The sequence below is a fragment of the Sorex fumeus genome, unplaced genomic scaffold, assembly GCF_029834395.1.
Source record: "Sorex fumeus unplaced genomic scaffold, SorFum_2.1 ptg000213l, whole genome shotgun sequence".
Taxonomy (NCBI): Eukaryota; Metazoa; Chordata; class Mammalia; order Eulipotyphla; family Soricidae; genus Sorex; species Sorex fumeus.
The window spans coordinates 995,574-1,009,923 of NW_026606270.1; the positions used below are offsets into that span (position 1 = coordinate 995,574).

At 53.8% G+C, this 14,350-nt stretch overlaps 1 protein-coding gene across 2 annotated transcripts in view; it reads right to left on the reverse strand.

Moving 5' to 3' along the window:
* The window catches only part of ARFGEF2 (ADP ribosylation factor guanine nucleotide exchange factor 2), a 109,646-nt gene that overhangs the window by 62,179 nt on the left and 33,117 nt on the right, over positions 1-14,350 (reverse strand). For both annotated transcript variants that reach the window (XM_056108460.1, XM_056108461.1), the window contains exons 7-8: positions 3,988-4,056; positions 2,155-2,306 (exon numbers count right to left, since the gene is read on the reverse strand). In XM_056108460.1, the coding sequence (XP_055964435.1) occupies positions 2,155-2,306; positions 3,988-4,056 (221 nt within the window). The remainder of the gene's footprint in view (positions 1-2,154; positions 2,307-3,987; positions 4,057-14,350) is intronic.

A 14,350-nucleotide genomic window follows, 5' to 3' on the forward strand; every position in this document is an offset into this window, starting at 1 on the left:
TCCTGTTGATGAAACTGGAATAATCTAAACCCAAACATAGAACTGGTTAATCAGACGGTGATGATCCCAGTGAGAGAATCTCGAAGAAACTATTTAGACCTACAAATGCAGGCATGGGGAGACGTCCTGGTATGGATGACACAGCGGCAGCCTAGCCGGCAAGACACGATTCACTCCCATGGGGGCTTGGTTTGGTTCTTGGGTGCTCAGGGGGTACTCCTGGGGGTGCCTGGGGACCACAGAGTGCCAGGGGGCAAGTTCAGGTCCCCGGCATGTGACGCACCTGCTCCAGCCCTTGGCATGTGGTCCCAGCGCCATCACTAGGGGCTCCAAGGGGCTGAGAGCCGGTCTCCCCACATGCCAATGTCACAACCTAAACCCCAAATCATGGCAATTTGTCTCTGTGCTACATCCAGCAGTGCTCTGGGCTTAGCCCTGGCTCTGTGCTCAGGGCTCACTCCTGGGGGTTCTCGGGAACCGTCTGTGGTGCTGGGGATCAAATCCGGGTGGGCGGTGTGCCACCATCTCTCCGCGCCCCCACCCCCAGTGTTTTATCCTTTTTGTTTGTAGAATATTCCCAGCAGTTCTGGGGGCCACCCCGAGGGGTGCGCTCGCCCCTGGCACTGAGGTGAGTTAGAGGATGGGGCTCTGGGAGGTGGTTAGGGTGGGGATGCAAACCGTCCCAGTGGAACGAGGAACCACGGAAATGAGCCATTGTCCCTCTAGTCACACACGTGAGGCAGAGGACAACAGTCGCCGGGGAGCCAGGTTGAGTGCACAGGGGCCCCTGTGCTCACACTGAGAGTCGCCAGCGTCCTGAGTGGCGAGCCTGCCTGGGGCCTTCCAAGCCCACTGCATTAGATGGGGCAGGCACGGGTTCGGGGGCGGCCGCCTGCACTTGCATAGGAAGCACAGACGCATCCAGAGAACCAAGAGGCCCAGCTCACCCCGGCATTGCGGTTTCCTGAAGGAAATCCCTATGCGGCTCCCGAGGGTGCTGATGAGAGCCCACGCCCAGGCGGACATCGGGACCCTCTCACCGCCTGCTATGCGCGCTCAGAAGCCTTTTCAAGAGAACAGTGAAGCTGTTTTACCAAGCTTTATGGCCGACCCAGCCAGCGACCTGGAAAATTGTTCATAATTGACATTAAATCTTAAAAGCAGGTCGCAAAGCAGCATGTACACTGCGTTATTCCATCCAACTGGGGAAAAAAGAAGTGAAAGGAAGAAATATCTAGGGCATCAACAAAACACTGGAAGACGCCAGCCCTGGGCTATGGGTGGGGCGTGGGGCTTGGGGCTTGGGCCAACCTGGAGGGGCTCAGGGGCTGCTCCTGGCTCGGTACTCTGGGATCACACTGGTGGTGACCCCCAGCTCCGCGAATGACTTATCCTATTTTTCCTTCCATTTTCTTATTTTCCCTTTTCCTTTTTTTTTTTTAATTTAGGCCTCATGATCTACCAAGTTGTTTATACTAAGGGCTATAGGCATACAATGCTCCCACCTCCAATCCCACATCCTGTGACCCCACACCTCCACCAATGACTGCAGGTCCCCTCCCGTTCCCCGTTGTTTTCTTATTTTTCTGTAACGAATGAGCATTCTTTCTTACGAAGCACATCAGGCCAGGACTATGCGAGACTCACAGGGCTTGCTTGTTTCCTCCTTCTTCTTTTGAGAAGAGGTTTCATTATGCATCTTTTTTTTCTTTAATTTTTTTATTTTTATTAGTGAGACACCATGAGGTACAGTTGTAGACTTAAAAATTTTTGTGCATGGGTTTCAATTATACAATGATCAAATACCCAAATACCCATCCCTCCACCAGTGCCCATTTCCCACCACCACAGATCCCAGTATCCCTCCCACCCCCCACCCTGCCTCTGTGGCAGGGCATTTCCTTTTGTTGTCTCTCTCCTTTAGGGCATTATGCATCTTTTTGTTGTTGTTTGTGAGCCATCCCCGGCAATGCTCAGGGGTTTCTCCCCTGAGGAATAAGTCCTGTCAGTGCTCAGGGAACACTGTGGGATGCCGAGGATTGAACCCGGGTCAGCCATGTGCAAGGCAAACACCCACCCCGCTGTCCTACGGCCCCCCTTATGCATCTTCTTAAAAGGTGGCAATGAGGCTTCACCGGGGCCTCGAGCACATACCAGATTATCGGCTGACGACAGGGACTGCCGGTCATCCGCGATGCCATTGGTCTGGGAGTTCTCGTCCACGCCGGGGGGCACGGCGCACTCCTGGTACTCCAACTCGCCGGGTACCCTTTCGGGGTCTGACAGACTGTGCTTCTGGGCGGCTTCTTCAGACACAAACACGAAAGTCACCTCCATGTGAGGACTTACTGGAAGGCAGCCCGTCCCAGGAAGTGCCTCCCCGGAATTCCCAGCCCCGCTCCCTCCCGCTGGCCAAGAGAGGGGCCTATTCCCAGGGAGGTCTCATCACTAGGGTCTGCACAGCTGTGGGATACAGCAGCCCTGTCCACCCGCCCAATGCTGCAAAGACACATTTTCATTTATTCTTTTCTCCTGCAGGGCCTTATCCGGTGGAGCTCAGGGAACCAGGCAGTGCTGGGGATCAAACCCGGGTCGCCTGTGTGCAAACTGTATGTCTGGTCATTGAGCCATCTCTCTTCTAGAGCCACGAGCCACGCTGGGGTGTGGGTCAGTGGCAGAGCACATATCTCACCTGCAAGGCCGTGGATTCAATCCCCAGAATTATTAAAAAAAAAAAATATTTTTAAATGATAGGTCACTGTCACTGTCCTCCCGTTTTTTCATTGATTTGCTCGAGCAGGCCCAGTAACGTCTCATTGTGACACTTGCTACTGTGTTTGGCATATCGAATATGTCACAGGTAGCTTACAAGGCTTTGCTGTGTAGGCAGGATACTCTCGGTAGCTCGCTGGGCTCTACGAGAGGGGCAAAGGAATTGAACCCGGGTCGGCTGGGCCGGCTGCATGCAAGGCAAATGCCCTACTGCTGTGCTATTACTCCAGTCCATAAATACAGAAAATACACATTTCAGAAAACAATGTTTAGCTATCTATACAAAAAGTCAGACTTGATTCAATTTTAGTTCTTTAAAAAACAACAACAAATGCTCGGGCCGGAGAGATGGGACCAGGGTTAAGGCACTTGCCCTGCAGATGGCCAAACCTGGTTCGATCCCTGATACCATGTATGGATCCCTGAGCACTGCCAAGAGTGATCCCTGAATCAGGTAGTAAGCCCTGAGCACTGCCGGCTGTGACTCCAAGATACCCTCACCCACCCCCCCCCCAAAATGCTGATTACAACCCCTAAATAAGTGATTTCTCAACCCAATCAGTCTTTCGGCCTTTTGGCACTGAAACTGAGCGTTCAACATCCAGAAACGGACCCTTCCCCTCCAAAAAAAAAATACTGTAAAAGCAATTCTGAACTATACAAATTTAATTCCACCAAAACCACACCGAGAAATTGAGATGGGTTATGAATAAAGTCTGACCCAATGAACAAAGCTTCCTTGCCCAGGGCCTATCCACCAGACCCGTGACTGGCCTGAAGGAGTCAGCAGTGATGGTCTCATCTCAGGCTCGATGCCCACTCTTGAGAAAGTCTTGGAAAAACACAGAAGTGGCCAACAGTGTCTCCACATGGAACAACCAACTCTAACACGGCCTGACTCTGTGTGTGTGTGTGTGTGTGTGTGTGTGTGTATGCACGCACACACATGCATGCATGCATAAGGGCCAAGGGCTAAACCCAGGACCCCACAGAGGCAAGGCCTGCGCCCTACCACTGAGTCACATCTTTGGCCCCAGATCATGTGTCCTGACAGGGTGCCAAGTGGTAATAAAATCCATCACTGAAAACAAGTCACTCTGAACCCAGCTGAGAGCGAGCCATGAGCTGAACTCTTCTCCATCAGTACTCAGCTCTGTGGCCAGGCCTTCGATGGGAGAATGAGGTCGAAAGCGAGCCGGGGCTCCTGGTTCTTACCTTTAATGGCAGATGTGACCACATCTTCTAAGATCTCCTTCACCACTTCCTGGGCTCCGTCGCTGGTCTCTACACAAACACCCAAATACAAAAAAAAAAAAAAAAAAAAAATCAAGCATACACTCGCACGGGCATTTCCAGAGAAAATAAAGGCCCAAACGGTAAATCAATGTTCCCTGGGGCCCAGCGCAAGCGGCAGAGGGAGCCCAATGGTCCTCTGCGGGCCAGTGGCCCCATGTGAGCAGGTCTGGGTGACATCTGCTCCAATGGCCAGTGTCCCTCTGGGATGCAGACACTGACCCAGACATCTGCCCTCGGAGGCCACAGCCCCCACCGGAGCAGGAGGAGGCCTTTGCCCAGTCCACGTTCCCCGATCGTTGGGGACCGCTCTCTTGGGCCTGCACCTCAGGCCCCCGGGGCTCTGGGAAGAGGCCTGCGTGTCTCCTGCTGCCCTCTGCTGCCCTTGGTCTCGCAGGGGACTTCTGAGGGGCTGGCTGTCATCACTAGGTTTCAGGGGGAATCCTTCTATAAGATGCTAAGCCCCCCGCTGTTCATGTGGAAGGCCGGATACAGGAGAGCTTATAAAGAGCCCTGGACTAGACTTTCAGAACGAACCCTTACTGGCTCAGCAAAACACTGCACAAATCCAAAAAGGCCTCCTATGAAATAAACAGGACCAAAATCACCCTGCGATTCTGTCTCAGTACGGAGTTTCAAGCAAGACACGACTCTAATGGGATCTCAATTCACTAGGTCCCAGAGAGCAGAACAAAATATTTCCACTGCCACAGAGCACTTCACTTAATCACTTAACTTCCCGTTAGTCGTCGATTTGCTCGAGCGGGCGCCAGTAACGTCTCCATTTGTCCCTGCCGTGTGCTAGTGTAGCCCAATGGCATCTGTTCGCTCTGGGAACATAAAGAGCCTCAAACCGATCGTTCATGATCTTGACGAAGAAGTCTGACCATCTGGTAGGTGGCAGCCACGCGGTCTTTTGACATCCCGTGGAATCCAGTCGGTAACAGCTCTAGTCCAGCGGTCGTCTTTAAATATCATTACGTGACCAGCCCATCAGAGCACTTAACTTTGGAGTAATGATTTTTTTAAATCTACTCCCCCAGCTTCATCCAAGGTATAACTGACCAATGAAACCACCAAAAAAAATTTTAAATGGAAAATGCTGCTCTATGCTGTTTTTACCTTGCAAAAGCCCTCCCGTTGATCGTCGATTTGCTCGAGCGGGCCCAGTAACGTCTCCATTGGAGACTTTGTTGTTACTGTGTCTGGCATATCGAATACTCTCGGTAGCTTGCCGGGCTCTCCGAGAGGGGCGGAGGAATCGAACTCGGGTCGGCCATGTTGGCCGCTTGTAAGGCGAACGCCCTACCCGCTGTGCTATCGCTCCAGCCCAAGCAAGATAAATTTTTGCTGGAAGAAACTTGAAAGATTTCAGGAGGTGTTGGGGGCAGAGAAGGAAAGGAATACGTGGTCCAAAGAAACAAGGGCAGGCCCAGAGCAACAGTACAACTGCAAGGGCATCTGCCTTGCACGCGGCTGACGTGGGTTTGATCCCTGACTTCCCATAGGGTCTCTCAAGCACCATCACATGTAATTCCTGAGTGGGGAGCAGGAGTAATCCCTGAATATCACCCTCCAAAAGCTCAAAAAGCCAAAAAAAAAAAAAAGGAAGGAAGGAAGGAAGGAAGGAAGGAAGGAAGGAAGGAAACATGGGCATCACCAGAGTAGAAAAAACAATCAAACAGAAGTGACACGCAAGTGACAAACATGTTCAAGGGAGAACACAAACTTGAAGAGCAAGCCTGTTAAATGCTTTAAGGGTACAAAAATTAAAAAAAAAAAAGAACCCAACTAGAACAAAGTGCACAGCCATCTCCTAAACATGTTTCTTCAGCTAAATCAAATGAATGACGGTGTGTATGTTTCAGCCATTCTCTGGCCTTCTTCGTCGTCACTTAGATATCTAACATATATTTACAACAAATGCATGTATACAGCCGTGCTCTCTAATTCACCACGGGAACTAGTCATCACAAAAATCGCAGGTTTAACATGCTAATTATACTCTGGATGCATGTTAAAATGCACGTCTGGCTACGAAAGGGCTGCCTGCTTCAATCGAAAGCCCCTGAAATGATCTCACGGGCACACATCTCTGGGTACGTTCTTGTTCCTGCCCAGGCTGAGGGGTTGTCTGACACGATGACTTAGTAAAATGATGACGCCTGTTTCCAAAGTCTACTATGTCCTCCACGGCCCCACGCGAACACTTGACCCGCACAAATTATCGGCCTGGGAAGGGACACAATTCATTCAGGAGGCCCCGGGAACACGATGCATACACTGGGCTCCACCGGCTCAGGTACAACCAACAATTGACAAATGTATGTTTAAGGGGCTGATGTCTTTTTTTTTTTTTCCGCTTTTTTTGGTCACACCCAGTGATGCTCAGGGGTTACTCCTGACTCTGCACTCAGGAATTACTCCTGGCAGTGCTGGGGAACCATATGGGATGCCGAGGATCGAACCTGGGTCAGTCACACGCAAAGCAAACACCCTACCCATTGTGCTATCGTTCTGGGCCCCTAAGGCCGATGTCTTGATGACGAGATGCATAGGTGCACGGGGCAGTAACCACCACATTCAAGCCCACGAACGCGTCCCTCACCCTCACACAGTCATTTTCTTCTTCGGGGACGGCGCTCCGCTCTCAGCAGCCCTCCCCTTCCAGAAAGCAGTGCTGGACACTCACTCTCCCGAACCAACAGCCCTCCCCGAAGCTGTCTGGGCCTTTACACCATTTATTTTCCCACCCATTCCTTTGTCTCTATGAACCCAACTGCTTGATGGCCCAGTCTCTGTGGAATCCTGCACTTGTCCTTTTGCGACGGCGTGACGTCACTTTGCAAGGTGTCCATCTACGTGATTGCAAACAGCGAATTTCCTTGTTTTACTTTTTTCATTTGGGGGCCACGCCAGGGGATGCTCAGGGCTTATTCCTGGCTCTGTGCCCAGGGCTCAAGGCTCCGAGACCATATGGGAGGCCGGGGATAAGGACCCAGGCTGGCCGTGTGCAAGGCAAGCGTCCTGCTGGCTGTACAATTGCTCTGACCCCTTGTTTTTAAGCCGAGTAGTCCATTGTGTGCATCTGAGCACACATTTTTTCAGCCTATTCATCTGGGCATGGACATTTACGTTGATTCCAGTGTGAGTAATGCTAAAAAAAAAATGGGAATGAGTATCTATCTTTAAAAAAAAATTTTTAGTAGGGAAGTGGGTCACCCCTGAAGTGCTCATGACTTAACTCCTGGTTCTACACTCAGGGGATCGCTCCTGGCAGTGCTTGGAGAGTCATATCCAGTACCAGGAATCCAACGGGTCAGAAGCACCAGGGGTGAAGCGATAAGAAAGCAGGGAGGGCGTTCACACCTTGCACACAGCCAACATGGGTTCGACAGTCGGCATCCCAGATGGTCCCTTGAGGACCTCCAGCAGTGATTCCTGAGTGCAGAGCCAGAAGTGTGACCCAAACCTCTCCCCTCCCTGCCCCACACCCCTCAAAAAAAGAAGTGTGCAAGGAAAGTGCTTTAGCAGTTTTAGTGTACCATCTGTCTGACTTGCTACCTCTTTGAGATCCTGATTTCATTTCCTTTGAATCCATACCCCGGAATAGGAACGCTGGATCCGGCAGTAGTTTTATATTTTTAATTTCCTGGGAACCGCAATGCTGTTCTCCAAAGTGACTGCGCCAGCATGCATGGCCACCAATGGTGGGAGGGACCCGTTTCCCCACATCTCAACACTGACCCTTCAATCTGACAACAGACACCAACAGGTGCAGGGGGCATCTCGAGGCAGTTGTGCCGTGCCTGTCCCTGGTGGCCAGAGAAGCCGGTTTTTGTCTCCACTGTCCACCGGCATTCCTTCCTTGGAGAAATGTCCATTCGGCCCGACGCTCATTTTCCCCAGGGTCAGCTGCTTGTTTTCCTTTCCAGCTAATGAGCTGCGACTCCTTATCTGACACATGCTTTGCAAATGTCTTCTCTCCCTCTCTCTTTTCTTCCCCTGGTCCCGGGGCCACACCTGGCTCTGCTCAGGGACCGCGTGTACCTTAACCTTTGTAAGGTCTCTCCAGTCCCATGAATCATTTTCTCCCTTTCTAATAAGTGCAGTTAGGGAAGCTAACTTTTCCTAAAATTCCATCTCTATTACAAATACAGTAAAAGCAGGGCCCGGAAGGGGGTCATCTGCAGAGCTCATGTCTTCATGTGTGAGGCCCTGGGTGTGATCCCTGGCACAGCGTGCATGCACGCACACACACACACACACACACACACACACACACATTCAAACATACACTCACTCACACACTCACACACACATACTCACACACATAAACACACACTCACATAATACACACACTCTCCACATACTCTCACATATTCACACACAAACACACACACACACATACACATACACTCTCCACACACACACTCACAGACACACACACACATACCCCACTGTGGGGTGTGACTTACACCAAAAGAAAAAAAAAAGCCGAAGGCAACAGGGGCCAGGACTGGCTGGAATGAGCCGCCTTGGGTGAGGGCACAGACCCGAGAGCTATGCCGCTGCCTCAGTTTCCTGCTCCCACCGTCCCTCTGCCATGGAGGACAAGCGCAAACGCCTTCCAGGGAGACTCTGTCGCTCCAGCTGCTGACCAGGAATGCAACGTGCTCCTGGAAAGTCTCTGGAGGGGGGAGAAAAGTCTGACAAGGCGGCAGGCGGGTGTCGGGGGCACCGCCCTGTACCCAGACTCCAGCCCAGGATTCCCGCGTGCGGGCACATGCGCTGGTCCCCAGTCCCCTCCCTAGCCCAGGACAGAGTGTCTGGAGAAGGCAACAGAGATGGTCCTTGAAGGATGTGACGAAGTCAGGGGGTCCGGTGGGGCCGGCGAGGCTGGGCAGCTCCCAGTTCTGCCCAGGTGGGCCCCAGCGTGAACAGGGATGATCCCAGCTGCCCTAACCTCACAGAGAACCAACGGAAATGGTGCCCGGGCACGGACTCCATGGGCGGGGGCGGAAGGGCGCCTGCTTCCCACGGGGGAGGCCTGGTGCTTGCTCCCTGGCACCCGACAAACGAGAACTGAAGTCTTTAGAATGGTGCCCGGAGGAGCAATCGGATGCCCGGGGGCTTCTTTCTGCACTGCCAGGGACGAAACACAGACTGCACACGCGCCAGGCGAGCGTGCCAACAGCTTTTACACGTTGTTGTTTGATTATGTTCTGGCTTGGGGGCAACACCCAGCGGTGCTCAGAGCTCACTAATGGCAGTGCTCGGGGCACCACACACGGTGCCAGGGATCGAGCCCGGGTCCTGTGTGCAGGGAACGAAGCGCCGGCTCTCCGCTCCGGGCCCGCGTGTTCCCATGCAGAGTCCAGCTGCGGAGGGACGGGCGGGAGAAGTCTGACCTCCGGGACACGCTGCGACGGCCCACCTGGCCAGGCTGACACCACAGTGTCCGCTGGGCCAAGGCTTCACTCCCTTCACGTCTCAGGCGGAGAACGAAACCTCACACCAGCACAAACCCCACCTTCCCCTCACGGGGCTCTTCCACTCATGCGGCATCAGGCTCACAGCCCAGCGTTGAAGGGGTCAGTGATGCTCAGGCCAGGAAGGAGCGGGAACGACATGCTGTGGCAGAAGGCTCCTGTAGGGGGCGCCGCTGCCGAACAAGCCCAGGAAAGGCCCAGAGAGGGCGGGAGGTGCTGCCATGACAGCCAGGGCTGGGCCGGAGAATCTTTCCGGGATGTTGCAACGACTCCCAAGAAGTCTGCGTTGTTTCAACCGAATCCCATCCGCTCCTGGCAAGGCTCGGGGGAGAATTACGAAACACTGGTTCTGCTGGCCCCCTGGGGGACCCGCAGTCACAGCCTGGCCATTACCGACAAGGCACAGCCCTACTTGTTGCATACACCCCTACCCCTGAGGTCATGCTTACGTGTGGGCAGGAGCGATCGCTCCCTCCCTATGGCGGGCAATGCCTGCGGCCCAGCTCTGACCCTCTGTCCAAACGGATCTCTGGGCCCGCTGTGGGAGGGGCTGGGTCCACATTTCCAGGCCTTTGTGTTGGCTTGCTGGCCCTGAGGCCGCACCTCGTGGTGCTCAGGGGTGACCCCTGGCTCAGTGCTCAGAGGTCACTGCTGGGGGTGTCTGGGGATGAGCCTGGAGTTTCTGCCTGCAAAGTCTGTGCACCGGTCCACTGAGTGCTCTCCCCAGCCCCCATTCCCTGGCCCTCTGGGCACAAAGGCCATATTCGAGCCAAGAACTGCTGAGGACAGAGCTGCCGGGAAGATTTACCATGAAGGGCGACTGCGGGGTGGGGTGGGGGCACTCTGTCCGTCGCCTCCGCCTCCTCCTCCTGCTCCTCCTCCTCCTCCTGTCGGCCTAAAACAAAGCTGGCAGTATCCTGAGCCATACGGTGGCCTTGAGGAGAAACTACATGCTAAGGATACTTGGAAAAGACGAAAGAACTCTTACATGCACTCGCTCGATCGAGCAGTCGAGTGATTACGTATCTGACACTGTTCCGGGTCTTTCAAACACGCCATTGTTTAAAACTCAGATCCTTATCCTCGTGGTGCTTACAGTCTAGCTGGGGTCATGAAGGAGCAAGTTACAGCTTTCGCTACAGGGCCAGGAACAGCGTGGGAGGAAAGCTTGGGGTCAGAGGGGCAGAATGAAATGCGGGCGCCCGCCCCCAGGGTCCTACTGTGTGTCCCACGCCCGGCACTGCAGGAGAATCTAACAGCACCAAGGGGAAACCAGGGTGTGGAGCTGCCTGTGGGACATTCTAGCAACATACCAGGAGGGTTTCCCTGACGGGAAATTTTGACAATGTTGTTGTCCCCAGATAAAGGGCCACTCCGTAGCTTATGAAAAAATTGTCAACCAAAAGGCTGAAAAGCTTCCCTGTAAGGCAGGTATGTCAAAAAGATGTCAGAGAAGAGAATCTATTTGAGAAAGTGTTAATTTAAAAAAAAATGATCGGTTGGGGCTGGAGTGATAGCACAGCGGGTAGGGCATTTCCCTTGCACACAGCCGACCCAAGTTCGATTCCCAAGTTCGAGTCCCAGCATCCCATATGGTCCCCTGAGCACCGCCAGGAGTAATTCCTGAGTGCAGAGCCGGGAGTAACCCCTGTGCATTGCCAAGTGTGACCCAAAAAGCAAAAATACATAAATAAATAAATAATTTTAAAAACCGATTGGGGCTGGAGAGTAGAGTGGGGAGGGCGCTTGCCTTGCACACAGCCGACCTGGATTCAATCCCCGGCACCCCAGGAGTGATCCCTGCGAGCAGAGCCAGGAGTAAGTCCTGAGCACCGCCAACAACAACCAAATAATAAAATTTAAATAATGGGGTGTGTTTCTGGGTCAAGAAAACATAGTAACATTCCTAAAACAGAGGAAGTGGTATTGCTAAGGCCCTCTTCAGCTGAGCACGGGGATCTTGCCACCTTCATGTCGGCTTATCTGCTGTTTTTCTTAAAACACGCGTAATTTTCAGGCTGCAAAATATGTGAAAGATATGAACAACCAACACTGCCACCCCACTGAGCACCACTGTGGCCACCTACTTCCCACCAGCCTGGCGCCTGGCGCTTAGGCGCAGACAAGAGAAATCAGAGCTTCACCCACGTCACAGAACCGTGACGGGGCAGAGGGCTCTGAGTCCAGCCTGTCGACACAGCCACCATCTGGATAAGGGAGGGTGACATTTCGTAAGTACTTAAGAGCGGTTGTTTTCCCCTTATGGAGTAAGACGCAAGGAGAAGAGAGCAGGCAAGAAATCCAGACACACATGGTAACTGTGCTGAGGTAGCTTCTGTATGATGGAAGGACACTCCCGCCAGGCCCGGCTCAGGCCCATGTGGGGAAGAATCTGTGCAGCGTGGGCGAGGCCCCAGGTTCCATCCGTGGTACCGTGCAGCACCCAGAATGGCCCTTATTATTATTTTTTTAAAGCTTTAAAAAACCAGGGGGCCAGGGAAACAGTCTACAGGCTGGAACATGTGCCTGGCCTGCAGAGTCCCAGGTCAACCCCCGGCACCACACAGCCCCTAAGACCACTGGGTGGTACCACAGTACTGAGTACCTTGCACAAAGACCCAGGCCCAATCTCTGGCACCGGGTGGACCCCTGATGGCTCCAAAAAAGCTGCAGAGGACACTCCCACCCCACCGGCCAACAAGAAATCTAAAGGGGGTTGGAGAGCCCTCACAGGGACAGACGTGCCCGCACGGCCCAGGGCAGACCCCCAGGATGCAACAGGATGCAAGGTCACTGAGCACCTCCAGGAGCGACCCCAGCACCGAGCCAGGTGTGGAGAACACGCACGACAAAACCACACACCAAAAAGACCATCTCTACCGCTGGGATGTAAATGTCAGGATCTTAAAATTGAACCTGAGGGCTGGAGCGATAGCACAGTGGGTAGGGCATTTGCCTTGCACATGGCTGACCCAGGTTTGATTCCCAGCGTCCCCTGAACTCCGCCAGGAGTAATTCCTGAGTGCAGAGCCAGGAGTAACCCCTGAGCATCGCCGGGTGTGACCCAAAAAGCAGGAAAAAAAAATTGAAGCTGAAAGACAGTGAGAGGTGGGCTGGAGAGACACCCGGGCTCTCCCCGACACCGAGCCCCCTCCCCTACCCAGCAGGCATGCCTGAGGACCACCACACACACCCCCAAACAAAAGAAAAAGGCCAGGGTTGCTGATGTGTACAGGCCTTCTTTAGGGTAAGTAAAAACTTCTAAATTTCAGGTAACGGTTGCACAACCCAATGAGCATGCTAAAAATAACAGACTCTACGCTTGAAAAGTGTGGCTTTTCGTTCCCTGAGCTGCGACTCCACAAGCCGCGTTGTAAAATCCAACCACAGCTTGGCAGTCGGGAGTGGGAATGAGCAAATGCCGTAAGGTCCCCAGGGGAAGGCTGCTCTGCTGGCAATGTCCCCGAAGCCACATAGGCGAGCATTTCCCAGGCACAAAATCCACATTTTCTGAGTTTACGGTGATCTGATCCACTTCCCAAACAAGTTTTGCAAAGCGAAGCCAACGCGTAGGTCTATTAGGCTGGATGAAAACCCTCTTGGGGAGAGAGAACCTCTAGGGGGGTCATATGCTTCCTCCCCCTACAAAATGGAAGCAGGAGGCCGCCCGGCCAGGCCAGCACACAGCCCCGGGACAGAGGCCAGCCAAGAGACCAGCCGGCGAGGGCATGATGGGGTGACCAGGGAGGGCTCAGGGGAGAACTGGGCTGTCTTCTCTCTCACGGGAGGCCACTGCCCGACCTCTCCCAGGACTCTGGAGCTCCGCCTGCTGGGCTCTGGGCTGGCAACAGCGCTGGCTCCCGGGGCCTCCCGACCCTTCTGAAAGACCCTCTCTGTCTGCAGAGCCTTGTCAAGAAGCGAGAAGCCAGCGGCGCGCCTCTGTGGTGGCCCAGCGGCGGGCTGGCAGCTGAGTCCCGCACTCTGCGAAGAAACTTCCAGGGCAGCCAAAGAACTGGCAGCAACACCCCCACTGCCGTGGGGCAGGACTCCTCCTGACCCTGCTCCGGCAGGACTACGCCTGAAACACAGCCTTCCCTATCTCCTCCAAGAGCTGCAGGGGGGGTTTGCAGTAATCTGATCCACTTCCCACGCAAGTGTGACAAGGGTCACTTTCCCATCAGCATCCAGGGGTGGGTACAGACGGTTTCGGACCCAGAGCACAGACATGTGGACTCTGGTAAATGCAGGGACTGGCATGTATGATGATGGAAATGAAAGAATTACGGGACAGAGGGACGAAAGGTTTCCAAGAGGGTGGCCAGGTAAGGACCTCTGAGAACAGTGCAAGATGGATGGGGCAGGGAGAGCAAGTGCAAAGGCCCTGCGGTACAAGCAAGCCTGGCACTACCAAGATCCAGAAGGGGAAATTCACTCGGGATCGGACAGGATGGGAAAGGACCCAAGGGGGTCACAGCGGAGGAGGGTCGGAACCTAGGACATGCTCTTCAGGACTCACTCTGACTGCAGGGAGGAAAGTGAGTAGGAGCAGAAGGACTTTGCCGTGGCTGAAACGGGCCTTTCCGTCTGCACAGTCACGCTTACCAGCGTGTTTAAAACATTAACCCCGATCGATCCTCCACTGGCTGAAAAGGGTCACAGTAAAAACCTGGGCCTGTCCCCGGGAGGGCAGGAGGGCAGAGGTTATCTCACATGGGAGTATCGTCCCTGATCCACACAGCGGGGCTGAGCGGGCAGTAACTTGCGCCGGAGACGTGCACACTTCCACGGCAACT